At 42.6% G+C, this 27,936-nt stretch overlaps 2 protein-coding genes across 3 annotated transcripts in view; both read right to left on the reverse strand.

The window, feature by feature from the left end:
* Nucleotides 1–8,216: 8,216 nt before the first annotated feature.
* On the reverse strand, nucleotides 8,217–10,845 carry msh5 (mutS homolog 5). Of its 2 annotated transcripts, XM_059981271.1 has the most exons (2): nucleotides 8,653–10,845; nucleotides 8,217–8,574 (listed from the first exon to the last, which is right to left on the reverse strand). In XM_059981271.1, the coding sequence occupies exons 1-2, from the start codon at nucleotides 10,831–10,833 to the stop codon at nucleotides 8,389–8,391; spliced, it is 2,367 nt and encodes a 788-aa protein (XP_059837254.1). In that variant the 5' UTR covers nucleotides 10,834–10,845; the 3' UTR covers nucleotides 8,217–8,388. The 2 variants fall into 2 exon arrangements, with proteins under 2 accessions (XP_059837254.1, XP_059837253.1); XM_059981270.1 differs by having other exon boundaries at nucleotides 8,217–10,845.
* A 477-nt stretch (nucleotides 10,846–11,322) lies between these two features.
* zmp:0000000760 (mucin-19) overlaps nucleotides 11,323–27,936 on the reverse strand; it is a 72,216-nt gene continuing 55,602 nt past the window's right edge. The window contains exons 22-25 of the mRNA XM_059983463.1: nucleotides 26,696–26,815; nucleotides 24,952–25,076; nucleotides 11,930–12,541; nucleotides 11,323–11,883 (exon numbers count right to left, since the gene is read on the reverse strand). Of these exons, the coding sequence (XP_059839446.1) occupies nucleotides 11,323–11,883; nucleotides 11,930–12,541; nucleotides 24,952–25,076; nucleotides 26,696–26,815 (1,418 nt within the window). The remainder of the gene's footprint in view (nucleotides 11,884–11,929; nucleotides 12,542–24,951; nucleotides 25,077–26,695; nucleotides 26,816–27,936) is intronic.

Here is a 27,936-nt window from a genome sequence, read left to right on the forward strand (position 1 = left end):
AGCATAACCACAGTTAAATAATTTTCACAACCACTGCTTTCAAGATGTTTTGATGTATTACTATTACTAGTAATGAATAATCAATTTAAACCTCTATCTTTGAGAGCCAGCTATAATCTACACAAATTGTAAAAGTATATACCATTCTAATTTCAAATGTAGAGCAAGTACTAGAAATACTTCAAAAATTTTAATGCATTATCAGGTATTTTGATTTAAGAACTGCATTTCTTTGTGAAAGTATTAAATTTTGCAGTCATCCATGAAGTACGAATGTTACTGGTTTAGCCACTTTAATTACATCTTAGGCCAAATGCTAGTGTAGTCAAGACTCAACCACAACGGTGGAGTTTCTAATAAGCATACCATTTAAGCACAGAATACTTCCTTTCTAGAAAGATATGTCATGGTTACACATACCTGATAATGGCTTTTAATCCACCCTTTAACAAGTTTCATTTAAATTGCCCAGCTACCACAGTGTTCAAACATGTCTCCAGCTCAACTATCTGGATTACTTTATCCAGTAAAGTAACCAATATGCTACCCATATCTCAGCACTTATGTTTTCATGCATGCTCAGTCAGAAAATCTGCTAAATTCTTTATGTTTCACCTTTTTATGAACTTATATTAGTTACACACAATTCATGATACAGAAGTGAATAACAATGAAATGCTTAACAGAATACACCTCAATCAATAGCTTACCTTCTCCTAGAGGAACTGATGGCAGATTTTCTACCAACTGGAATCTTTAAATTGGAGGTACAGAATAATGTTAAAGTCTCCTGGCACAAGCTTGATTCATTCTCACATTGTTCCATGTGGGTCTGGCAAACTTCCATTTGCCAACAGTCTCACGCTCAGCATTGAGGAGGCGTTTCTCAAAGGAGAGGCCCTACATTGGCATATTTAAGGGCTATTCCACGTCTGCTTTGGTGAATCCAACAATATAATTACTTTTAAAGAGTGAAGATTGAAAATCCCCATGGTAACATGTGTTGCTTAGTCATAAACTAAACATGGCAATGGTTATGTTTTCTGTTTTTCCAGATAACATTGGAACTATTATCATTTCCATTTTCCTCTGTGCTTTTAAGATCCTTAAATATTTCATAGAGAAAAAATAATTGTCTTTCTGCATTGAACCTCCAAACAAAATGCACTCCAACAATATGTAATCAATACCCTGCTCCTAAGTTAATTTGCTTAGATGAATCTACAAGTTGTTGGGTGATCCTGAAAGAAAAGCAGAACTAAATCTTATATGTTTAACAGTTAGTTTTTATTGAGCCAAAATATTGTAACAGTGACCTCTAGAGGGACTGGATTACAGTTTTTCTTTTTAAATTTATAAACCAGCAGCTGTTAGGGGCCAACATTAAATAATATGCAATTGAACAGCAAAACTCATGAAATCACATCTGTTTGACCTGGCATAGAATGTATTCAAAACTCCTGATCTCATTAATATAATATTAGTGTTTAAGCAATGCAAATGTCTAAAAGAACCAAATTATTTGGTGTCTAATGCTAGATCAGAGGGATGGAGGAATTTTCACTGTGGGTGTTAATTCCAGGTGACGGTTACTCTACAAGTTTAGGTATCTTGCTGTAAAATGTCAGAGGATGACAAAAAAATATCTCTTGAATATCAGATGTGATGCAGCATGAAAACCTCTTAATAACCTTAGTAACCCCATCCTCATCACATTCTACAAGGGTTATATTGAGAGCATCCTGAGCAGCTTGGTTTCCTGGTTCAGAAATTGCACCATCTCGGATTGCAAGACCCTGCAGCGGATAGTGAAGTCAGCTGAGAAGATCATCGGGGTCTCTCTTCCAGCCATCACGGACATTTATACTACACGTTGCATCTGCAAATGAAACAGCATTATGAAGGACCCCATGCACCCCTCATACAATCTCTTCTCCCTCCTGCCGTCTGGGAAAAGGCTCCGAAGCATTTGGGCTCTTATGACCAGACTATGTAACAGTTTCTTCCCCCAAGCTATCAGACTCCTCAATACCCAAAGCCTGGACTGACACCTTGCCCTACTGTCCTGTTTATTATTTATTGTAAATGCCTGTACTTTTTTGTGCACTTTACGCAATCCTGTGTAGGTCTGTAGTCTAGTGTAGCTTCCTCTGTGTTTTTTTTTATTACGTAGTTCAGTCTAGTTTTTTTGTACTGTGTCATGTAACACCATGGTCCTGAAAAATGTTGTCTCATTTTCACTATGCACTGTACCAGCAGTTATGGTTGAAATGACAATAAAAGTGACTTGATTTGAAGGCAAAATTCTGTAAATGTACCATCAAATATGAACTCACACCAATTGCATGACAGCCTTACACACTGCTCCATGCAAAACACACTTTCCATTACTTACTATTTTTGTCAAATACAATTCCTTTCTAATGTTCATATGTACCATTAAATCTGTACATACTTAACAGTTCCAACCATCCCATCCAGACCTCAAGAGCTTCTACACAGGCAATTATTTAACCATGGGAAACAAAGAACAATCAATCAATCAATCTCTCTCTCTCTCTCTCTCTCTCTCTCTCTCACTCTCTCACTCTCCTCTCTCCATCATGAGTAAACAGCTCATAACTGTTCCGAACCACCAATAACAGACCAATGAATGCCAGGCATGAATTCAACAGCAACCTTTGGAGAAAACAGTATATTCCTATCAATTCTCCTCACATTCCTTTTCCCCATTATACAATAATTTCTTCTGATTTGTAAGTTACACAAGGGGCAAGTTTACACTTCTACTGGTCTCTGCCCCTCAGCATAAACAGTCCCAATACTTTTCATAAAATGGCCATGAAACCTTGTAAATTGTGGAGAAACTTTGCAGAATTAACAGTTGAACCACTCATCAAAGATTGCCCCATCATCTGATCTGCTCATGCAACCACATTATTTATATACTGTGCTGGTTTAATTTCTGGACATTGGCGATCTCAAGAAATTGATTGAAAGACACTTGATATTCAAGGGCATTGACATTGACAAGGGGAAGTAATTATATACTGTAGGAGGTGGTCACTGCCCACATTTGTGTGGCAACATTTTTCCTGAATAATAAGTAGTTAATTCAGTCCTCACTTTGGAAAAGGCAATTATATCAATCAGCTCTGGACTGTATTGTCAGAAATGGGACACCTGAGCCTTTCCACACTTCTTACTCCTCTCCCCACTTCAAGGAAATCAGTTCATGCTCCTCAAGCTGCTGGCAAAGGTTGTGCCTATATTATCTCCAGATTGTCAAAGATGCAACAGGCTAACAGAATTCCAAATACTTCATTTTTCCCTTGTACTACAAGTATCCTAATGAGCAAGACAAGTCAGAAAAGCATTGTTGGACTACTCTGATTGTTAAATTACATAGTAAAATGGAGTTCTATATCATTATTTACATATTTCGTCCCACTGCATGGTATTTGGAATTATATGATGAATCAGGTGTTCAATCAATATCGCTTGTCTCCACAAGTAGGCACTCTGCAATCTGACATGAAGCTGAAATTATTAGCCACAGTGAACTACTGCAGTATTAAAAGATTAAGTCTATGCACCAGGTATTGGGATTTGCCCATCAATATCTTCAGACCATAGTTATAGATAAGTTGTACATGGAAAGAAATGTCCCTGGTGGTTTATAAGTATCTCAGGATTTTGGTTTGGTGTTCTCAATGTGACATGAATGAGGCAATAACTCATGACAGCATTAGTGTTCCATTATCTTGGAAAAATTCAGTGTTGTGATCCATGGTTGGACCAAAACTGTGCTGAAGTCTAGAGATGAACAGTCCTTGTGAAAACAATACTGAGCAGATCAGTGGTAAGTAAGTTCTGCTTAAAAGCACTTAACTTGTATCACTTTGCTGTCAATTCAGAACAGGTGATTTGCCTGATAATTATATGGTTTGGTTATCATACTTTCTATGAACAGGAAAATGTGGATAATTTTGCATGTTCTGCACCTTTGCTGAGTTTGCCACAAAAGGCATGATTACCCAGTGGCCAGCCATTTCAATTTGACTTCCAATTCCCATTATGACAGGTCCATGGCCTCCTCGACTGCCACAATGAAGCCACACTCAGATTAGAAGAGCAACATTTCATATTCTGTCTGGGTAGTCTCCAACCTATTGGTATGAACATTGATTTCTCTAACTTCTAGTAAATTTCACCCCCTTCTCTCATTTCCCACTCCCCATTCTGGGTCCCCTCTCATCTCTTCTCACCTGCCTATCATCTCCCTCTATTGACCCCCTTCTTCTCTTTCTTTCATGATCCGCAGAACACTTCGAGCATATTCCTTCTTCTTGGCCCTTTACCTCTTCCATTTATCAGGTCCTAGCATCTAACTTTATCTCCCAATCCCAACCTTCCCCCTCACCAGGTTTTTACTATCAACTGCCAGCTAGTACTCCTTCCCTCCATCTACCTTCTTATTTCTGCTTCTTCTTCTATTCTTTCCAGTCCTGATGAAGAGTCTTGTCCTGAAACATCAACTCTTTGTTCACTTCCATAGATGCTGCTTATCTGCTGAGTTTCTTCTGAATTTATTGTGTGTTCCTCAAGATTTCCAGCCTCTGCAGATTTTTGTGTTTAATATTTTCCCTACTATCTCAGTTGATCCTTTTGTCTGGAAATGTGGCTTGTTCTGGAGTAAATGCCTTCAGTACTACAGCCAGGATGTTGCCTGATCCCATATCATTTATTGTATCCAATGCTCTCAGCTATTCTTTGATATCATGTGCAGTGAATTAAACTGGTTAAATACTAACATCTGTAAGATCATTCAGAGTACTTCTTGCACTTCAGCCTGGCTTTAACATTCATAGTAAATGAAAATTAAATATAAGGAAACACAAGACCCCAACCAGAGTACATTTTATGATTTAATATTGACAATGCTTCTTCCAAATGCTGTTCAACATGGAGGACTACTGACTTTATCAGCTGAGGACAGTAGGTGGTAATTAGGAGGATGTTTACAGATTTGGCCTCATGCCTTCAAACTGTGACACATCTGGAATCAAAGTTGCTGACTTTCAAAATAGTTCTGTCAAATCTGTATACCACTGAGTGGCTCCCTCTAGTGGTTGGAGGCAGAGCATATCAAAGGGTTAAGGTGGAGAAGTCTGATGTAACATTCATAGTGCAATTCTATGATAATTAATCATACGAATGCTTGATTAGTCTATGATATAACTCTCCCAAGTTAGACACCAGTTACCAGATATTTGTGAGGAAGACACGTATAGGAGTTCCATGCCTAGGTCAATCCCAGTTGATCCATCCAGTTTGTTCTTTCTCTATTTAACATAGTAGTTACGTACAACTGCATGGTTTGGCAAGCTATCTTAGAGGGTAGTTTATGAGTAAACTACATTGCTTACTTTAGGATCACTTAAAAACCAGACTGGGCTAAGGACAAAGAATTTCTAACCCTGAAGGACATTAGTAACTGAATGACACAAGGACAACACCAATTAAATCATGGACAGTCTGTACAGGTCCCACCACCCCTAAATCTAATGAAATCTAAAGCATCCTGCACCATCTCTTCAGCCGCACGTTGTGTACTGTCTCAATCTTCCCATGCTCACTGGTGGATGACAAAGAGAGGAATCCAGATTACCCACCTTTGAGGTGATGCTTCCTAATCTTTTTTCTCCTACTTCTTTAAAATCAACTGGGACACTTCACACCTCTTTCTACTTTAATCATTGGTAGCACAACCTCTTGTCTAGCTGATCGCCCTTCTGCTTCAGAATGTTCTGCAACCCTATGGTAAATTGGCGGCGCACTTGGATGTAGCAGACTCTATGGAATCAACCAAAGGTATTTATTGTCTTTTTAAATGCATCTTTTTATGATGGCAAGATGCTGCTGGATATTAAGAACTTAAAAGTACTGCAGGTCTGCCCCATCACTGAGTTGCTTGTTAGCAGAGAAACTTAAAGCGCTGGACATAGAGTGAACCATCCTGCTGACTGTGACAGAGTGCTATCGATGCACAAAGGAGGTATGCAGTCTAACAGTGAGTGATTGTCTTAGTTGTTTTCTTTTGATTGCAAGACCCTTTTGAACACCAGTGATGTGCAATGTTGCAAGTCCAATTCATTGGTTTATTGGCAAACAGCAAGGAAGCTGCATGGCCTCAGTTGTGACGAGGACCAGACCTCAAGCCTGTTTGCATCTATTCAGAGTGAGGCATTGGAGTTGGGCACTCCACCAGGGTGCTGGAGGAGGTGTGGTGTGGCACCGATGCTGGATTCGGTACTGCCCTGAGTGTTCGATCAGCAGAAGTCAAGCTGTAATGTGTTTGACAGCAGACTGCTGCAATATTCATGGACTTGGGGACTTAAACTACATTTTTTTGTGTGACTGCATTTCACTGCTATATTATATATGTTGTATATGCCTTGTGTTGCATTTAACTGTTGGTACCGTACTGGGTTTTGCACCTTGGCCCCAGGTGAAGCTGCATTGTTTGGCTGCATTCATGGGTATTTGTGTAAGGCTGAGTAACAATTAAATTTGAACTTGAACTTGATATCCCTAAGCTTGGCAACATAGAGGCAAAGTACCATCCTGGAATACGTTTGCACCACAAACCATGGAATTCCCAGCAACAATTGCTCATTTAACTTTTCTCCTTCCTGCATGATTGAGGCAATCATGGCACTGTGTTTTTGAATACATTACATTGCCCAGGTAAAGACCCTCCTTCATCAGTACTAAGACCATATGATATAAGAGCAGAAGTAGGCTATTTGGCCTATTGAGTCTGCTCCGCCAATCATGGGCTGATCCAGTTCTTGCTGATCCAATTCTTCCAGTGTTCCCCACTCTCCTGCCTTCTCCCCATACCCTTTGTTGCCCTGGCTAATCAAGAATCTATCTATCTCTGCCTTAAATACACCCAATGTCTTGGCCTCCACAGCTGCTTATGGCAACAAATTCCCCAGATTTACCATTCCTGACTTATGTAATTTCACCGTATCACTGTTCTAAATGGACATCCTTCAATCCTGAAGTTGTGCCCTCTTGCCCTAGACTCCCCTACCATGGGAATTAACTTTGCAATATCTAACCTGTTCAGGCCTGTTAACATTCGGAATGTTTCTATAAAATCTCCCCTCATTCTCCTGAACTCCAGGGAATACAGCCCAAGAGCTGCCAGACATTCCTCATACAGCAACCCTTTCATTCCTGGAATCATTCTTGTGAATCTTCTCTGAACCCTCTCCAATGTCAGTGTATCCATTCTAAAAGAAGGAGCCCAAAATTGCACACAATACTCCAACTGTGGTCTCACGAGTGCCTTATAGAGCCTCAATATCACATCCCTGCTCTTATATTCAATACCCTAGAAATGAATGCCAACATTGCATTCGCCTTCTTCACCACCAACTCAGTCTGGAGGTTAACTTTTAGGGTATCCTGCACAAGGACTCCCAAGACCCTTTGCATCTCTGCATTTTGAATTCTCTCTCCATCTAAATAATAGTCTGCCCACTTATTTCTTCTACCAAAGTGCATGACCATAAACTTCCCAACATTGTATTTCATTTGCCACTTCTTTGCTCATTCCCCTAAACAAAGGGAATCCCTTCAATATCTGTAATGGTTTTCCTATAGACCATTTAAACTCTCTCTGCTGCATTCCACTAAGCCCATTTTTTTGATTATTTTTCTCCAAGAGAGAATTTAGTTCAATGTAGTTATAAAATATCACTTAACTAAATTCACATATGCGAGGTGATTGATAAGTTCATGGCCTAAGGTAGAAGGAGTCAATTTTAGAAAACCTAGCAAATTTATTTTTCCTACATTTACACACTTAGTCCAGCAGCCTTTGTAGAAGTCAGCATCTTGGACCTCCAGAAGTGGTCCACAGCATGGGGAGATTGATAAGTTCATAGCCTAAGGTTGAAGGTGCTGAGTTATTAACTTCAAACTTTCTGTATTTTCACTCAAAGAGTTGAACTGCACATGCATGTAACAAGAGCTGTATAACTCATCTCTCTTTGGCCACAAACTTATCAATCACTCCTGCTGTGGACCACCTGGAGGTCCAAGACACTCTCGTTACATGCGTGTGCAATAATTTAGACATATTTATAAATTATAATCAAAATTTGTTTTATTCTTTCCATTTCAATTCACATGTGGAGCTACCTGCAGCATTGTCAATGTCACAATGCTGGGATCTACAAACTTAACTGATTTTGATACACTTACCTAAGTGTTTGAAGAATTGCAAATCTAGGTTTCTGTTTATCTATTAAAAAACACTGGGTAGTAATGTGTTTGGTTTGTTTTAGGTGATGGCCTGCAGCAGGAAGCATGTCAAAGTTCTGAATTTATATATGCCAAAATATCCTTACTCAAAAATTCTTGCAGGTCTATATTAGGGTCATTGAGGTCCAGCTGAAGAAACTTATCCACCAACGCTTTATGTGTTTCAAACTGGTTGGACTTTGAAGGGCAGTCAAGACGACAGATAGGTTGCCCTCTACGGTACAGGTCAGAAATCTGTAACCCTCGCTTCACTACTTGTGGTGGCATCCCAGCTAGTATAGCTGTATTGGCAGTATAGCTGTCAGTGGAGACACCTTCCTTCAGCTGGTAGAAAAACACTAACTCCTCTCCATCTTGTATGGTTTCTAGTGTTAGATAGCGTATTAGGTTGGTAACTGGGAGTAGGTTAAGCTGAACTAAACTATGAAAATTGGTAGATACAAAGATATGGGGGCATTTCACATCTTGCTTCACCCAATGCCTTAAAACAGCTGCAAGGAGTGATAAGCCATCAACACTGTTGGTTCCTTTTCCAAATTCATCAATTAATACCAGAGATCTCTCTGTAGCATTGTTAACTGCAGCTGCCACCTGATTTAAGTCTATAATGAATGTGGAAAGTCCCACAGACACTGATTCACGGCTTTGGATCCTTGTGTAAATACCATCTATTAATCCAATTTCTGCCTCTGTGGCTGGTACATAACTACCTATTAGTGCCATGAACACTATTAGGCCAGCTTCCTTGAGATATACACTTTTGCCACTGGAATTTGGACCAGTAAGGATAGAAATTTTTCCATGTTCTCCACCAGTATTGATAGGGTTTGAAACAAATGTCCTTGTGCACAGTTCCATGAGAGGATGTCTTCCATCTTTAATGTTGATTATATTCTTGCTGGTTAATTTTGGTCTTACATAGTTGTTTTCTCGGGCTACAACAGCCATGGCAATTAAGCAATCCAATTGGGCTGTATACTCCATCACATCATAAAGCACTCTGGACTTCTCCAAAACCTTTGCCTGCAACTGGTACATGACAGCTGTCTCAAGATCCCGGATTTCACAATGCAAATCTCCCAACATTGTATCAAGCTCTTTGGTTCTGGCACTTCTATAATGAAGCCTACCCTCAGACAGAAACATGAAATCCAGCCCTTCTATTTCAAAATCATCCTTGTCAACCATGCTTGGAAGGCGTGGAATAGTTAGAAGAAATCCAATCAGAGGGATGTAGATGACACAACATGATGGAATCCTGATATCCAGCAGTGTTAATTCATTCCTTGCTACTTCAGTTAAGAAATCTGATAGACCCATCAGTTTACGTTTCTTTTCATCTATAGCTGGGTCCACATTTGACCGAACAGTGAATCTGTTCTCGGTATTGCTACCTTCAAAATCCACCACTTTAGTGATGAGACTGGCAATATAATGGAGATCATCTGTGAAAGTCCCTGAGATCTTTGCAAAAAGTTCTACAGACTTGGGCTGGGACCTGCAAGTATCTCCAATGCACACAGCATTGTATACTGTCTTATAAAGGGCTTGCCAGTCACTCACTTTTGTGTAGGATAGCATCATTCTTTTCAGAATCATTGGAACATTCCTGATATGCTTCAAGCAGTCCTGAAGCGTCTGCACTACCTCAGTGTTTCTGGCCAGCATGAAAAACTGGATGACATCCATCCGCTTGTCCAGTTCCTCCAGATTTTTTGTAGGACGCATGAACCACAGTCTCATCAGTTTTGCCCCCCATTGGGATTTGCAGCGATTCATAACACCGAACAAGCTGAGTCCTTCTTTCAGCCCTGATGCCAGTTTGTAAACAGATGGGTGCACTTCCGACTTAAAAATCTGCAGCACGCAAAAAGCATCCTGGTCAATGTGCACCGTGTCATTCAGTGTAAATTTCCTGATGGCCAGAATGGGGACACTTACATTGGGATCTTCCAATTCCACTCCAATCCTCCTCCTCTCTATAAACTTCAAAAGCCCTCCAAGAGCCCGCAACATGGTGGCACACTCGAATGGGATGACTGATGCCAGGTACATGATCTTCTCCGCTTCAGTCAAGTGGGAGGGGACAAAAGGCAGGTTCGCTGACAACACACGTTGCTTGCTGATATTGAGCCCGAAGTCCATGTTGGGGAGGAGAGCTATTTCTGGCTTCCCATCCTCTCCATTGTTGGCGGTCCCCATCGCTTGAAGGAAGTCTGCCATATTGTGGTCTTGCTTTGCACTTGTTAAAATACATCTGGGCTGGATTTCTTCCAGCACTTTCTTCAGTAACTTTAAATCCTTAGAGTCTGGGGTATCGGGCATGATGTAAATGGTACATTCATTTGCGCTGTAGTAAACAAGCCCCAGATATCCACTATGCCACAGGACACTGACATATACTTCGGGCTGTGCTGAATTATCTATGTCATCTACTACAGCCATTGGGGTAGCAGGATTGCTCATTGCAATATTCGCTTTATAGCGGTGCATTATTTCGGTCTCTTCTTGATTATTTGTTAGTGCCGCCATTTTTCGTACTGCGTGTCACGCCTTCAGCAAAGACGGCCGTTGGACTGGTGTCATGCGCAATCCTGGTCACCTGCGCGAGACGGCGTTTTGCCAGGCCGACGCGCGCTAGGTGGCGGCTGGGCCTGTGTCACGCGCATTTCTGTTCGCGCGTTCCAGAGGGACGTTGGGTAAGTGTTGGACGCAGACCCGTTCTCCATTCGACCGAGTTGACGGTTAGGCAAGTTGTCGCGTCTGAGGCGGTGGCAACTTAGGTGTCACACTCCGTCCCGTTCTCCCGTGCGAGACCGCGGCAGGGCGGGTGTCAGTGTCGCGCTCAGTCCCGTTCGAGACCGCGGCAGGGCGGGTGTCAGTGTCACACTCCGTCCCGTTCTCCGGTGCGAGACCGCGGCAGGGCGGGTGTCAGTGTCGCGCTCAGTCCCGTTCGAGACCGCGGCAGGGCGGGTGTCAGTGTCACACTCCGTCCCGTTCTCCGGTGCGAGACCGCGGCAGGGCGGGTGTCAGTGTCGCGCTCAGTCCCGTTCGAGACCGCGGCAGGGCGGGTGTCAGTGTCGCGCTCAGTCCCGTTCGAGACCGCGGCAGGGCGGGTGTCAGTGTCGCGCTCAGTCCCGTTCGAGACCGCGGCAGGGCGGGTGTCAGTGTCGCGCTCAGTCCCGTTCGAGACCGCGGCAGGGCGGGTGTCAGTGTCACACTCCGTCCCGTTCTCCGGTGCGAGACCGCGGCAGGGCGGGTGTCAGTGTCGCGCTCAGTCCCGTTCGAGACCGCGGCAGGGCGGGTGTCAGTGTCGCGCTCAGTCCCGTTCGAGACCGCGGCAGGGCGGGTGTCAGTGTCGCGCTCAGTCCCGTTCGAGACCGCGGCAGGGCGGGTGTCAGTGTCGCGCTCAGTCCCGTTCGAGACCGCGGCAGGGCGGGTGTCAGTGTCGCGCTCAGTCCCGTTCGAGACCGCGGCAGGGCGGGTGTCAGTGTCGCGCTCAGTCCCGTTCGAGACCGCGGCAGGGCGGGTGTCAGTGTCGCGCTCAGTCCCGTTCGAGACCGCGGCAGGGCGGGTGTCAGTGTCACACTCCGTCCCGTTCTCCGGTGCGAGACCGCGGCAGGGCGGGTGTCAGTGTCGCGCTCAGTCCCGTTCGAGACCGCGGCAGGGCGGGTGTCAGTGTCGCGCTCAGTCCCGTTCGAGACCGCGGCAGGGCGGGTGTCAGTGTCGCGCTCAGTCCCGTTCGAGACCGCGGCAGGGCGGGTGTCAGTGTCGCGCTCAGTCCCGTTCGAGACCGCGGCAGGGCGGGTGTCAGTGTCGCGCTCAGTCCCGTTCGAGACCGCGGCAGGGCGGGTGTCAGTGTCGCGCTCAGTCCCGTGCGAGACCGCGGCCAGGCGGGTGTCAGTGTCGCGCTCAGTCCCGTTCTCCCGTGCGAGACCGCGGCAGGGCGGGTGTCAGTGTCGCGCTCAGTCCCGTTCGAGACCGCGGCAGGGCGGGTGTCAGTGTCGCGCTCAGTCCCGTTCGAGACCGCGGCAGGGCGGGTGTCAGTGTCGCGCTCAGTCCCGTTCGAGACCGCGGCAGGGCGGGTGTCAGTGTCGCGCTCAGTCCCGTTCGAGACCGCGGCCAGGCGGGTGTCAGTGTCGCGCTCAGTCCCGTTCGAGACCGCGGCAGGGCGGGTGTCAGTGTCACACTCCGTCCCGTTCTCCCGTGCGAGACCGCGGCAGGGCGGGTGTCAGTGTCGCGCTCAGTCCCGTTCGAGACCGCGGCAGGGCGGGTGTCAGTGTCGCGTTCAGTCCCGTTCTCCCGTGCGAGACCGCGGCAGGGCGGGTGTCAGTGTCGCGTTCAGTCCCGTTCTCCCGTGCGAGACCGCGGAAGGGCAGGCTGCCCGTTTGCTCGAACTATCTTTATCTTTTTTTGTCAGCTACAGAACTTGTTTTATATACATCTTTGTAACATTAGAGCAAATTTGATAGCCATACCTTTGGTATTAACTTCCATATCATTTATATAGATATTTAGGAAGAGAAAACCAAAAATAGAGCTTTAGAAGGAAGAGTTTCATGTCCCAAATAAGTTTAAACAGATTGAGTGAGTTGCTTATTAACATCTTTGTTTTTGGGGGGAAAACACAAGAAACATATAAAAGGTAAGCAAAAATAGTATAGTCGTAAACATATTAAATGGACTTTGAAGGTAAAGCAGTGGACATCTGCTTTATATTTAATGTGGAAAGAGATTCCTCAGCTAGTTGGAAGATCTTTGACTTTTACAAACTCCCAGGAAGGTTAAAGCAAGGAAGGAAGCCATACAAATATTGAAGTATTGAAATATTGAAATACTGGCCATGTGTAAAATAAATACAACTCATCCAGCTTATCTACTGCCTATAACCCTAAAAATGTTTATTTTTTTTCAGTTACCTTTTAAAGCTACAGTTGTTTCTACATTTTCTACATTTCACTCACAAAACAAGAAAAGGTATGCAGGGTATTTTTGATTCTTGTGCTTTACACATCAGCCTTCTGGAACATTTTCTTTCCACCTTGGTACATCTTCTTCCATTATTCTAAATTTCTGATGCTCTCACAATCTCCTCTTTCCAAGTATAACCCCCTATTTTTCTTATCTAAAATATAATCTCTCATCTCTAGAACCATTCCTGCACTGTCTCTGAAATCATCTCAGCTTTCCCAAACTGTGGCACCCAGATTTGTCTATAATATACAGTTATTATGATTTCCTTAGTTACTCAACAGAACATTAGGTTGGTTTGATTTGATCTGCCTTTTAAAAAATCCATCCTGGCATTTACCAATCAAGATTCCATCTGTGGCAAAAGCTAGACTTACTTGACATTGTCCTCAGTAATTAGCCTGTGGCAGACTCATCTGACAATGACAGTAGTGGTAGAAATAACCACTGCCTATTTCTTGTGGAGCTGAAGTCCCATGTTCATACTTTATTGTGTGGTACTTCAAATATGGTAGCTCAAAACTGGGCATCATGAGATACTGTGGATTATTAACAACACCAAAAATGCAGGTTTACACTACCATAATCTATAACCACAAGGCAGTGCATAACTGTCATTTGTTGTTGCTGGAATGGGTACCAGTCATGAAGAGCTATAGTACAGAAATACATGCATGCTGAACAACAGAGTCACAGAGCACAGAAGAAGGCCCTTCAGCCCACTTGTCCATGCCAAGCTGTTATTCAGCTGCTGACACATATTCCATGCCAGAGGGTTGTGCTGGAGTCCTGGATATTAGGCAAGGTTTAATCAGCACAGTTTGTGGATTGGACTCTGTAGTAAATATTAAGGTGTGCTTCTGGTTTCATGTTGCTCCTTTTTTTGGTTGCTATTTTGGACAATTTTGATCGGGATGGCCTGTGGTTAACGAATAACACAGTGCTAGATTGAATTGTTTCATGGCTGTCTTTGGAAGACGAATCACAGGGTTTTATGCTGCACACATACTGCGATAATAAATGTAAATCAAAACTTTGGTAAAATCCTATTTGCATTAACCCTGCCTATACTCTTCATTATTTGTATTGTGTACCTTTATCAAATCTCCCTTCATTCTCCTGCACTCTAGGGAATAAAGTCCTAACCCATTCACCTTTCCCCACATTGACTTCACCACACCTTGTTCCAATTCCAACCTCACTCCTTCCGAATGCTCTGTTCTTCACTCCCTCTGCACCAATCCCAACCTTACTATAAAATCTGCTGATAAGGAAGGCGCTGTTGTAGTCTGGCGTACTGATCTCTACCTGGCCAAGGCACAGTGACAACTCGCTGATACCTCCTCTTATTTACCCCTCAATCATGACTCCACTAAGGAGCACCAGGCCATTGTCTTCCACACCATCACCAACCTTATCAGCTTTGGGGATCTCCCATCCACTGCCACCAACCTCATAGTTCCCACACCCCGCACTTCTCGTTTCTACCTCCTACCCAAGATCCACAAACCTACCTGTCCAGGTAGACCCATTGTCTCAGCTTGCTCCTGCCCCACCAAACTCATTTCTGCATACCTTGACACTGTTTTATCCCCCCTTGTTCAATCCCTTCTCACCTATGTTCATGACACTTCTCACACTTTGCATTTTTTCAATGATTTTAAGTTCCCCGGCCCCCACCTCCTTATTTTTACCACGGATGTCCAGTGCCTATATACCAACATCCGCCACCGCCTCCACTTCTTTTTGGATTCCAGACTTAACCAGTTTCCCTCTACCACCACTCTCCTCCGTCTAGAGAGTCCTTGCTCTCAGTAATTTCTCCTTTGGCTCCTCCCACTTCCTCTAAACCAAAGGTGTAGCCATGGGGACCTGTATGGGTCCCAGCTATGCCTGCCTTTTTGTTGGCTTTGTTGGAACAGTCCATGTTCCAAGCCTATACGGGTATCCGTTGCCCACTTTTCCTTCGCTACATCAAGGACTGCATTGGCACTGCTTCCTGCACAAATGCTGAGCTCGTTGATTTCATTAACTTTGCCTCCAACTTTCACCCTGCCCTCAAATTTACCTGGTTCATTTCTGACACCTCCCTCCCCTTTCTTGACCTTTCTGTCTCCATCTCTGGAGATGTCTTATCTACTGATATCTACTAATAGCCTACGGACTCACAGCTATCTGGACTATTCCTCTTCCCACCCTGTGTCTTGCAAAAATACCATCCCCTTCTCGCAACTCCTCCGTCTCCACTGCATCTGCCCGCAGGATGAGGCATTTCATTCTAATATGAAAGAGATGGCTTCCTTTTTTAAAGAAAGGGGCTTCCCTTCCTCCACCATCAACTCTGATCTCAAATGCATCTCTCCCATTTCCCGCACATCTGCCCTCACCCCATCCGCCCACCACCCCACTCGGGATAGGGTTCCCCTTGTCCTCACCTACCAGCTCGCTAGCCTCCAGGTCCAACATATAATTCTCCGTAACTTCCGTCACCTCCAATGGGATCCCACTACCAAGCACATCTTTCCCTCCCCCCCTTTCTGCTTTCCACAGGGATTGCACGCTACGTGACTCCCTTGTCCATTCGTCTCCCCCATCCTTTCCCACCGATCTCCCTCCTGGCACTTATCCTTGTAAGCAGAACAAGTGCTACACTTGCCCTTACACTTCCTCCCTTACCACCATTCAGGGCCCCAGACTGTCCTTCCAGGTGAGGTGACACTTCACCTGTGAGTTGGCTGGTGTGATGTACTGCGTCCGGTGCTCCTGGTGCGGCCTTTTATATACCCGACTGGGAGACTGTTTCGCTGAACACCTATGCTCTGTCCACCAGAGAAAGCAGGACCTCCCTGTGGCCACACATTTTAATTACATGTCCCATTCCCATTCTGATATGTCTATCCATGGCCTCCTCTACTGTCAAGATGAAGCCATACTCAAGTTGGAGGAACAACACCTGATATTCCGTCAGGGTAGCCTCCAACCTGATGGCATGATCTTTGATTTCTCTAACTTCCGTTAATGCCCCTCCTCCCCTTCTTACCCCATTCCTTATTTATTTATTTCTTTATTATCTCCCCTCACCCCTTTTCTTTCTCTCTCTGCCCCTCTCACAATCACTCCTTGCCTGTTCTCCATCTCCCTCTGGTGCTCCCCTCCCCCTTTCTTTCTCCCTAGGCCTCCTGGCCCATGATCCTTTCCCTTCTCCAGCTCTGTATCCCTTTTGCCAATCACCTTTCCAGCTCTCAGCTTCACCCCACCCCCTCTGGTCTTCTCCTCTCATTTTGGATTTCCCCCTCCCTCTCCCACTTTCATATCTCTTACTATCTTTCTCAGTTAGTCCTGACGAAGGGTCTCAGCCTGCAACGTCGACTGTACTTCTTCCTATAGATGCTGCCTGGCCTGCTGCGTTCCACCAGCATTTTGTTTGTGTTGCTTAAATTTCCAGCATCTGCAGATATCCTCGTGTTTACGTTTTCTGATCCTCAAGTCCTGTCAACTTACTTGTAAATTTTCTCTGTACATTTACAATTTTATTGAACTTTTTTTGTAAGTTGGTGACCAGAACTGCATACAATACCCCAAAATTTTGTCTTCTTATACACTTTCAGCATAATCCCACTCCCATACTTTGCTTTATAAAGACCAATGTGCCGATCATTAGATAAAGCGAAACAATTTCACAACCAACTAAGTTATGCAGTCCTGCCATCCTGTCACATTTAGTCTTGAATGATAGTGGATAATAAACAGCTAACGGGAGGAGGGGGAGGCTGCAACAACATCCCTATTCTCAGCAATTACAGACTCTGGTGTTTGAATGCTGAAGAATGGATCATTTATTCAGAGAAGTTTTGATGGCCTGACATAACAATAATGTCTTTTTGCTGAATGAAGTGAGAAGGAGTAGCACATCTTCTTGCCAATAAACCCCAGAGCTCTCTTTGCTCTGTAAAGCAGGTCAGATAATAGCATTGGAAATTGGCTGGGGCTCATAGTTTTCCTGAGTGTATTTGGAGCTGAACACATTCAGGCAAGTGGAGAGTACTCAATCACACCCCTAAACAATCAAGGATTAAAGCAACCCAATTGATTGACACCTCTTCCACCATCCTAAACAATCAGTTCTTCAACTGCTGATGTAAGTGACTGCATGTCTACAAGATGTGGTTACTGATCAAGGCTACTGCAGCATCACCTCCTTTTTCACCAAGAAAGACAGAGAGCAATTTCAAAGAAGTACTGCACTTGCAGATACCCCTCAAGATGTACACCACTCTGAATTGGAAATGCAGTGTTGTTCCTTCATTGTTGCAGGGTCTAAGTAATAGAACTTCCTCTCCAACAGCAATGTAAGAGTACCTTCACCAGAAGGACTGCTGCAGTTCAAAAAGGTGGCTCACCATCACACTCTGGATGTCAATGATGGATAGGCTATATATGCTGCCCTTGCTTGTATCACCCAGATTCTAAAAATGGTTTTAAAAATTCATATTTGTTCAATTGACTGCAAATTTTATCTTTGATTATTTCTAAACATTTGGTCCTGAAAAGGGAATTTAGAGAGCTAGGTAAAAAGCGGAGAGGCAAAACTTCCTGGGTAGGAATTCCAAGATTGCTGCTTGTGCCATGAGCCAGTGAGGGTAGAAACAAGATGGTTTGGCAAATTAATGTGTGGCTGAGCAGCTGGTGCAGGGGGCAGAGCTTCAGGTTCTTGAATCATTGGGATCACTTCTGGGGGAGGTGTGACCTATTCAAAAATGACAGGTTGCACCTGAATTTGAGGGGAGCCAATATTCTAGTGGGCGGGTTTAAACAAATTTGGTAGGGGGATGGGAACAGGACAGAAAGGACAGGCAGATGATAGGACATAATTGCAGCCAGCCAGGTGAGTATCAGTGCATTAGGGATGCAGAATCAAAAGGGTAGCAAATGCAGCACTTAAATTGCTAAATTTCAATGTAAAGAGTGTAAAAAATAAGGTGGATGATCTTGTTGCACGATTATAGACTGTCAGGTGTGAAGTTGTGGGCATCACTGAGTCATGTTTAAAGGATGGTTGTAGTTGGGAGCTGAATGTCCAAGGTTACACGTTGTATCGGAGGGATAGGAAGGTTGGCTGAGGGGGTAGCATGGTTGTGCTGGTAAAGAATGGCATCAAATCATTAGAAAGATAGGATCAAAAGAGGTTGAATCTGATCATAGGATTGGAAGATTTTGAATCCTTGTGGGTTGAGTTAAGAAACCGCAGGGGTAAAAGGATCCTGATGGTAGTTATATACCGGCCTGCCAACAGTGGCTGGGACGTGGACCACAGATTACAACAGGAAATAGAAAGGGCATGTCAATAGGACAATGTTATTATAGTCATAGGAGATTTCAACGTGCAGGCCAGTTGGGAAAATTAGGTTGGAAATGGATCTCAAAAGAGTGAGTTTGTTGAATGCCTACAAGATGGTTTTTTAGAGCAGCTTGTTGAGCCTTTCAGGAGGTCAGCTATACTGGATTGGGTAGTATGTAATGAACTGGAGGTGATTAGGGAGCTTAAGGTAAAAGAACCCTTAGGAGGCAATGATCACAATATGACTGAGTTCAACTTGAAAGTTGATAAGGAGAAGGTAAAATTTGAGGTAGCAGTATTTTGGCAGAGTAAAGGAAATTACAGTGGTATGATAGAGGAATTGGCCAAAGTAAATTGGAAGGAGATACTGGCAGGGATAACAGCAAAGAAGCAATGGTGTGAGTTTATAGGAAAAATGAGGAAGGTCCAGGGTATGTGTATTCCAAAAACAAAGAAATATTCAAATAACAAAATCGTACAACTGTGGCTGACAAGGGAAGTCAAAGCTAATGTATAAGCAAAAGAGAGGGCATACAACAAAGCAAAAATTAGTGGGAAGACAGTGGGTAGGGAAGCTTTTAAAACCCTACAGAGAGCAACTAAAAGAATCATTAGGAGGGAAAAGATGAAAAATGAGAGCATGCTAGCAAACAATATCAAAGTGAATAGTAAAAGCTTTTTCAAATATATAAAAAATAAGAGAGATGAAAGTGGACATAGGACCACTAGAAAATGAGGCCGGAGTAATATTAAAATAGGGCAAGGAGATGGCAGATGATTGTTTTGCATCAGGCTTCACAGTGGAAGATACTAGCAGTGGGCCAGATGTTAAAGGGTCTGAGGGGAGAAAAGTGAGTGCAATTACTATTACAAAGGAGAAGGTGCTCAAAAAGTTGAAAGACCTAAGGGTACAAAAGTCACCTGGGCCACATGAACTGCATCCAAGGGTTCTGAAAGATGTAGCAGTAGAGATTGTGGAGGCATTAGTAATGATCTTTCAAAAATCATTGGACTCTGACATGGTTCCAGAGGACTGAAGAATTGCAAATATCACTCGGCTCTTTAAGAAAGAAGGAAGACAGCAGAAAGGCAATTATAGACCAGTTAGCCTGGCCTCAGTGGTTGGAAAGATGTTGGAGTCAATTGTTAAGGCTGAGGTTATGGAGTACTTGGTGAGACAGGACAAAGTCAGCATGATTTCCTTTGGGGAAAATCTCGCCTGATGAACCTGTTGCAATTTTTTGAGGAGATAACAAGTAGGATAGATAAAAGGATGCAGTGGATGTTGCATATTTGGACTTTTAGAAGGCCTTTGACAACGTGCCACACATGAGGCTGCTTACCAAGTTATAAGCCCATGGTATTACAAGAAAGTTACTGGCATGGTTAGAGCATTGGCTGATCGGTAGGAGGCAGCTTGTGGGAATAAAAGCATCCTTTTCTGGTTGACTGCCAATGACAAGTGCTGTTCCGCAGAGGTTGATGTTGGAACTGTTTTTTATGCTGTATATCAGTGATTTAGATGATGGAATAGATGGCTTTGGTGCCAAGTTTTCAGATGATATGAAGTTTGGTGGAAGGGCAGGTTGTGTTCAGAAAACAGGCAGGCTGCAGAAGGATTTATACAGATTAGGAGAATATAAAAGGTAATGGAAAATTATACACAATGTTGGAAAATGCATGGTCATGCACTTTTGTAATTGATATAAAGATGCAGACAATATATAATTATATAGTTTCAATATATATAATTCAATATATTCATATTTTAATATAATTATGGAGAAGGATAGGACTGGACCCAGGGTTGAGATTTTTGATTGGAAAAAGGCTAACTTTGAGGCGATGCAAAAGATTTAGAAGGAGTGGATTGGGACAATTTGTTTTATGGGAAGGATGTAATAGTGAAATGGTGGTCAGTTAAAGGTGAAATTTTGAGGGTACAGAATCTTTATGTTCCTGTTAGGTTGAAAGGGAAGATTAAAAGTTTGAGAGAGCCATGGTTTTCAAGGGATATTGGAAACTTGGTTAGATAAAAGAGAGATATCTACAATAAATATAGGCAGCATGGAGTAAATGAGGTGCTTGAGGAATATAAAGAATGTAAGAAGAATCTCAAGAAAGCTAAACTAGAAAAGCTAAAAGAAGATATGAGGTTGCTTTGGCAAGTAAGGTGAAAATAAATCCAAAGGGTTTCTACAGTTGTCTTGATAATAAAAGGATAGTGAGGGATAAAATTGGTCCCTTAGAGAATCAGAGTGGACAGCTATATGTGGAGCCAAAAGAGATGGGGGAGATTTTGAACAAATGCTTTTCTTTGGTATTCACTAAGGAGAAGGATATTGAATTGTTCAAGGAAAGGGAAACAAGTAGGGAAGTTATGGAAACTATGACGATTAAAGAGGAGGAAGTACTGGTGCTATTAAGGAATATAAAAGTGGATAAATCTCTGGATCCTGACGGGATATTCCCTAGGACCTTCAGGGAGGTTAGGGTATATATAGCAGGGGCTCTGACAGAAATATTTCAAATGTCATTAGAAATGGGGATTGTGCCAGAGGACTGGCGTATTGCTCATGTGGTTCCATTGTTTAAAAATGGTTCTGAGAGTAAACCCAGCAATTATAGGCTTGTCAGTTTGACATCAGTGGTAGGTAAATTAATGGAAAGTATTCTTAGAGATGGTATATATAATTATCTGGATAGACAGGGTCTGATGAGGAACGGTCAACATGGATTTGTGCGTGGAAGGTCATGTTTGACAAATCTTATTGAATTTTCTGAAGAGGTTACGAGAAAAGTTGACGAGGGTAAAGCAGTGGATGTTGTCTATATGGACTTTAGTAAGGCCTTTGACAAGGTTCTGCATGGAAGATTAGTTAGGAAGGTTCAATTGTTAGGTATTAAAATTGAAGTAGTAAAATGGATTCAACAGTGGCTGGATGGGAGATGCCAGAGAGTAGTAGTGGATAACTGTTTGTCAGGTTGGAGGCCAGTGACTAGTGGTGTGCCTCAGGGATCTGTACTGGGTCCAATGTTGTTTGTCATATACATTAATGATCTGGATGATGGGGTGGTAAATTGGATTAGTAAGTGTGCAGATGATACCAAGGTAGGTGGCATTGTGGATAATGAGGTAGGTTTTCAAAGTTTGCAGAGAGATTTAGGCCAGTTCGAAGAGTGGGCTGAGCGATGGCAGATGGAGTTTAATGCTGATAAGTGTGAGGTGCTACATTTTGGTAGGAATAATCCAAATAGGACATACATGGTAAATGGTACATACATGGTAAATGGTAGGGCATTGAAGAATGCAGTAGAACATAGTGATCTAGGAATAATGGTGCATAGTTCCCTGAAGGTGGAATCTCATGTGGAAAGCTTTTGGTATGTTGGCCTTTATAAATCAGAGCATTGAGTATAGGAGTTGGGAATTAATGTTAAAATTGTACAAGGCATTGGTAAGGCTGAATTTGGAGTATTGTGTGCAGTTCTGGTCACTGAATTATAGGAAAGATGTCAACAAAATAGAGAGAGTACAGAGAGGATTTACTAGAATGTTACCTGGGTTTCAGCACCTAAGTTACAGAGAAAGATTGAACAAGTTAGGTCTTTATTCTTTGGAGTGTAGAAGGTTGAGGGGGGACTTGATAGAGGTATTTAAAATTATGAGGGGGATAGATAGAGTTGGCATGGATAGGCTTTTTCCATTGAGGGTAGCGGAGATTCAAATAAGAGGACATGAGTTGAGATTTCGGGGGCAAAAGTTTAAGGGTAACATGAGGGGGTATTTCTTTACTCAGAGAGTGATAGCTGTGAGGAATGAGCTTCTAGTAGAAGTGGTAGAGGCAGGTTTGGTATTGTCATTTAAAGCAAAATTGGATAGGTATATGGACAGGAAAGGAATGGAGGGTTATGTGCTGAGTGCGGGTCAGTGGGATTAGGTGAGAGTAAGCGTTCGGCACGGACTAGAAGGGCTGAGATGGCCTGTTTCCGTGCTGTAATTGCTATATGGTTATATTTTCTAAATGGAGAGAAAATCCAAAAATCTGGGTTGCAAAGGGACTTGAGAGTCCTTGTGTAGAACATCCTGAAGGTTAACTTGCAGGTTGAGTCGGTGGTGAGGTACGTAAGTGTAATGTTAGCATTCATTTCAAGAGGTCTAGAATAGAAGAGCAGGGATGCTGAGGCTTTATAAGGGACTGGTGAAGCCTCATCTTGAGTTTTGTGAACAATTTTGGGCTCCTCATCTAAGAAAAGATGTGCTGGCTTTGGTTGAGCATTCAGAGGAAGTTCACAAGGATGATTCCAGGAATGAAAAGTTTCTCAAACGAGGAACATTTGATGGCTCTAAGTCTGTACTTGCTGGAATTTAGAAGGATGAGGGGAGGTCTCATTGAAACCTTTCAAATGTTGAATTGCCTAGACAGAGTAGATGTGGAAAGGATGTTTCACATGGTGGGGTAGTCTAGGACAAGAGGGCATAGCCTCAGGATAGAGGACGTCCATTTAATACAGAGATGTGGAGAAATTTCTTCAGAGAGAGTGTGGTGAATTTGTCACCACAGACAGCTGTGGAGGCCAGATCACTGGGTGTATTTAAGGCAGAGTTCGATAGGTTCTTGATTGGACACAGCATCAAAGGTTATGGGGAGAAAGCTGGAGAGTGGAGTTGAGGAGAGGGAATAAAGAGACAGGAAAGGAATGGAGGGTTATGGGCTGAGTGCAGGTCGATGGGACTAGGTGAGAGTAAGCATTCAGCACGGACTAGAAGGGCTGAGATGGCCTGTTACCGTGCTGTAATGTTATATGGTTATATGTTGTATCTCAATAAATAAACCTTCATTTTTACAAATCTAACTGTCAAAACCCAAATATGACTGATGATAGGAGCAATAAAGTGGCACAAAAGTTAGCACAGTTGCCTTATGGCTCCAGGAATCTAGGTGTAATCCTGGGTTCAAGTTCAAGTTTAATTATCATTCAACCATACGTGAATACCCATGAATATAGCCAAATGAAACAGTGTTCCTTAAGGGCCATGGTGTAAAACACAGTACAAACAGTCATTATTTCTTAATGTTCAGCATTGCCTCGTATCTTAAAATATTTATAAAAATCCAGGTATAATCCTGAATTGATTCTATCTGAGTGGAGTTTTCACATCCTCCTTATGACATAGTATAGGTTTTTACCAGGTGCTGTGATTTTCTGCAGCATCTGAAAGATGAGCTGGTAGGTTAGTTGGCTACAGAGCATAGCTAAGTGGTAAAAGAATTAAGAAAGGCAGTTGATGGACTTTTGAAAGAGGTACAGTAGGATTGATGAAGTTGCTCTGGGCGCTAGTATGGATGCAGTGAGTGGAGTAAGCTTCTTCTGTGCGATAATAAATCTTCACAATGTGTTATTGAAATGATCAGTGATTCAGCAGGAAGCGGAAATTGGGAATGTCAGCAACAGCCTCTTCAGTCACAAGGGTAGACTTTTCCTTTGTCTCTAGCGCTCAGTAGGGTAGTCCAATGTGCAATTTATATATATGAATTAATTCCAAACTATCCAATCTCCCATGTGAATTTGGTAAATAGCTGACAAGTCAATGTCACAATAGTTTTAAGCCAATTTTAGAACAATGAAGATCCATGTGGTGATCCAAAATGTTTATTTTGAATTATACTAAAAAAGCAAAATATTTATTTGACTCATCTTTGGTTTTATCATTGGTTTTACATTAACAGCAAACTTCTCAAACACTTTGGAAACTATTGCACACTCTGTTTCTATTTTGTTTCTAGAAATAGTACAAAGAAACATCAAGAACAAATAATAAAATTCAAATCGGTCACACCAGGTACAACTTTCTTGTTTCAACAATGGAGTACTGTTGAGATTCTTCTGAATTCAAGTATTTTGACAAGAAATTTATGCAAATATAAACTGTTTTAATATATTTATTTATATAGAGTGCAAGAGGTTTAGATAGGGTAGAATTTGTTAGGTGCATCCAAGAAGGTTTCTTAAATCAAGATGTACATAGTACCATCTAGAGAGAATGGGCCATACTGGATCTGGTGTTGGGAAATGAGCATCGCCAGCTGACTGACTTTTTAGTGGGAGAAGTTAGGGAACAGTGATTACAACTCCTTAAATTTTAAGATAGCTATAGATAAGGATAAGTATGGATGTTGCAGGGCAAATTACAAGAGGAACTAGGGTGAGTTAATTGGGAGTAGCTGATTTTGGGCAAATCCACATCTGACACATGGAGGGCATTTAAAAATCAACTACACAGGGTAGTAGTCAGTTACGTATGTCCCAGTAAGAAAGAACACATGTGGCAAGTTAAGGGAACTTTGGATGCCAGGAGAGGTAGTGAATTTAATCAAAAGATAAATGTATGCAAGGTTTAGGAAGCTAAAATCATAGAGAACCCCTGAGGATTATAAAGAAGCCAAATAAGAATTTAATAAGAGAATTAAGAAAACCAGGAGGGGCCATGGAAAGCCTTTGGCAAGTAGGAGTAAAGTGAACCCCAAGGTATTCCAGACATGCATCAAGAGCAAGAGGATAACTAGGGAGCAGGTAGGACCACTCAAGAATAAGAGAGGGAACACGTGCTTAGAGGCAGATGATATGGGTAAGGTACTAAATGAGTACTTTGAATCAGTATTTAGCAAGAAGAAGGATGTAGAGGATAGAGAGTTCAGTGTGGAGCATGGACATTTGCTAGGGCATCTCAAAATAAAGAAAGACGTTGTGTTGGCTCTCTTAAAGAACATTAAGGTGGATAAATCCCCATCACCTGATGGGAAATACTCCCAAATTATTGAGAGAGGCAAGGGATATGATAATCAAGGAAACTAGATCAATGAGTTTCACTTCAGTGGTAGGGAAATTACTGGAGAGTATTTTTAGTAATAGGATTTATGTGTACTTGGAAAAACATGGCCTAATTAGGGACAGTCAGCTTGAAAGTCGAGGGGTGACAATGATGAAGGTAGAGTTTTGGATGTTGTCTGTGTGGATTTTAGTGAGGCATTTTACATGGTTGGTCATGGGAGGCTCATCCAGAGGATTAAGATGCATGGGATCCACAGAATAGTTGCTGTTTTGATTCAGAATTGGTGTGTCCATTGGTGTTGATTAGACTTATTTTGGATGAATGTCTGTGACAAGTGGTGCTCTGTAGGTACTTGTAATGGGATGTCTACTTTGGGAGATCAAATGTAAAAGCACAGTATGCTGCCAATAGCAAGACCCTTAAAGGTAGTGTTGTGCAGAGGGATCTTGGGATACAATTTCATAGCTCCCTGAAACTGGCTATACAGGTTGATAGGGTATGAAAGAAGACATATGGCATGCTAGCCTTTATTAGATGAGGAATTAAGTTCAGGAGTCAGGGAGTTAGGTTGCAATATTATATAAGTCCAGTTAGTCTGGAGTTTTGTATTCAGTTCCAGTTGCCCAATTATGGAATGTGGAGGCTTTTGAGAGGGTGCAGAAGAGGTTAACAGGATTCTGTCTGGATTAGAGGGCATGTATTATAAAGGTGGGACAATTTTGGGTTGTTTACATTGGAGCAGCAGAGGCTGAGGACAGATCAGATATATAAGATCAAGAGAGGCAACAGAGAGCAGATAGCCAGTACCTTTCTCCCAGGGTGGTAATGTCTTATACCAGGGGGCACGTGTTTAACTTGTGAAGGTTAAGTTCAAAGGAAATGAGTAGGGATTTTTTTTTTAAACACAGAACGTGCTAGATGGCTGGAATGTGCTGCCATGGCTGGTGGTAGTAGCAAATATGATAGAGACATTCAGGAGGCTCAGAGAGGTATATGACTGTGTATGAAATGGAAGAATGTGGACATTATGTAGGCAAAAAGGATTAGTTGAGCATTTGATTACTAGTTTTATTAGGTTAGCTAAACGTTGTGGGCTGAAGTGCCTGTTCCTGTGCTGTACTGTTCTATTTTCAATACCAACAATTTTCTAGAAGTAGAATGCATTATAAACCAGGATGATGATGGATTCTAATCACATCCTTTTGTTGTACAGACACCTGGATTTCCCCTATGTCCTGGATATCCTCTTGGGCCTCGTCGCCCTGTGTGACCTCGTGGACCTTGTTGTCCTGCTTGTCCAGGTATGCTTGATCCGGGCTTTCCATGCTCACCTATGTATGTGAATAGCAAGAAAAATAATATTAGAAAAAGCACAAGACTGGAAATTATAAGATTGGAAAATGCATAGTCATGCACTTTGGTAGTAGAAATAAATGTGCAGACTATTTTTTAAATGGGGAGAAAATCCAAAAATCAGCCACAATGAATGGTGGAGCAGTCTCGATGTGCCAAATGACCTAATTCTGCTCCTATGTCTTATGATCTTATGGTCTCATCTGTAAAATGTTTAGTATAAAACTGCAAATTTCTTTGCACATAAGAATAAATTAAGTAATTTAGAACTTAAGACATCACTTGGAGTATAGAGAAGCACAGCACAGAACCAGGCCCTTCAGCCCATTTAGTCCATGCCAAAACTATTTAAACTGCCTACTCCTATTGACCTGCACCGGGACTATAGCCTTCCATACCCATACTATCCATGTAGCTATCCAAACTTCTCTTAAACATTGAAAACAAGCTCACATGCACCACTTGTGCTGGCTAATTCCACATTCTCATGACCCTCTGAGTGAAGAAGTTTTTATCATGTTCCCCTTAAACTATTCATCTTTCACCCTTAGCCCATGATCTCCGCTTGTAGTCCCACTCAACCTTAGTGGAAAAAGCTTGTGTGCATTAATCCTATGTCTACCCTTCATAATTTTGTATGCCTCTATCAAATTTCCTTAATAATCTGTGTTCCAAAGAATACAGTCCTAACCTATTCAATCTTGGCTTATAACTCAGGTCCTCAAGACTTGGCAACATACTTGTAAATTTTCTCTGTACTCTTTCAACCTTATTTACATCTTTTCTGCAGGGTGGTGGCCAAAGCTGTTCACAGTATTCTAAATTAGGCTTCACCTATGTCTTATACAACTTCAACATAGTATCCCATCTCCTGTACTCAAAACACGAGGAAATATGCAGATGCTGGAAATTCAAGCAACACACACAAAATGCTGGTAGAACGCAACAGGCCAGGCAGCATCTATAGGAAGAAGTACAGTTGACGTTTTGGTCAAGACCCTTCGTCAGGACTAACAGAGAAAAGAGATGGTAAGAAATTTGAAAGTGGGAGGGGAGGGGGAGACCCAAAATGATAGGAGAAGACAGGAGAGGGAGGGAT

The sequence above is a fragment of the Hypanus sabinus genome, chromosome 10, assembly GCF_030144855.1.
Source record: "Hypanus sabinus isolate sHypSab1 chromosome 10, sHypSab1.hap1, whole genome shotgun sequence".
In the NCBI taxonomy this organism is placed as follows: domain Eukaryota; kingdom Metazoa; phylum Chordata; class Chondrichthyes; order Myliobatiformes; family Dasyatidae; genus Hypanus; species Hypanus sabinus.

Bases quoted from the DNA above. Each gene is read 5' to 3' on its own strand.
- msh5 (XM_059981270.1), bottom strand. From the start codon at position 10,833: ATGCACCGCTATAAAGCGAATATTGCAATGAGCAATCCTGCTACCCCA.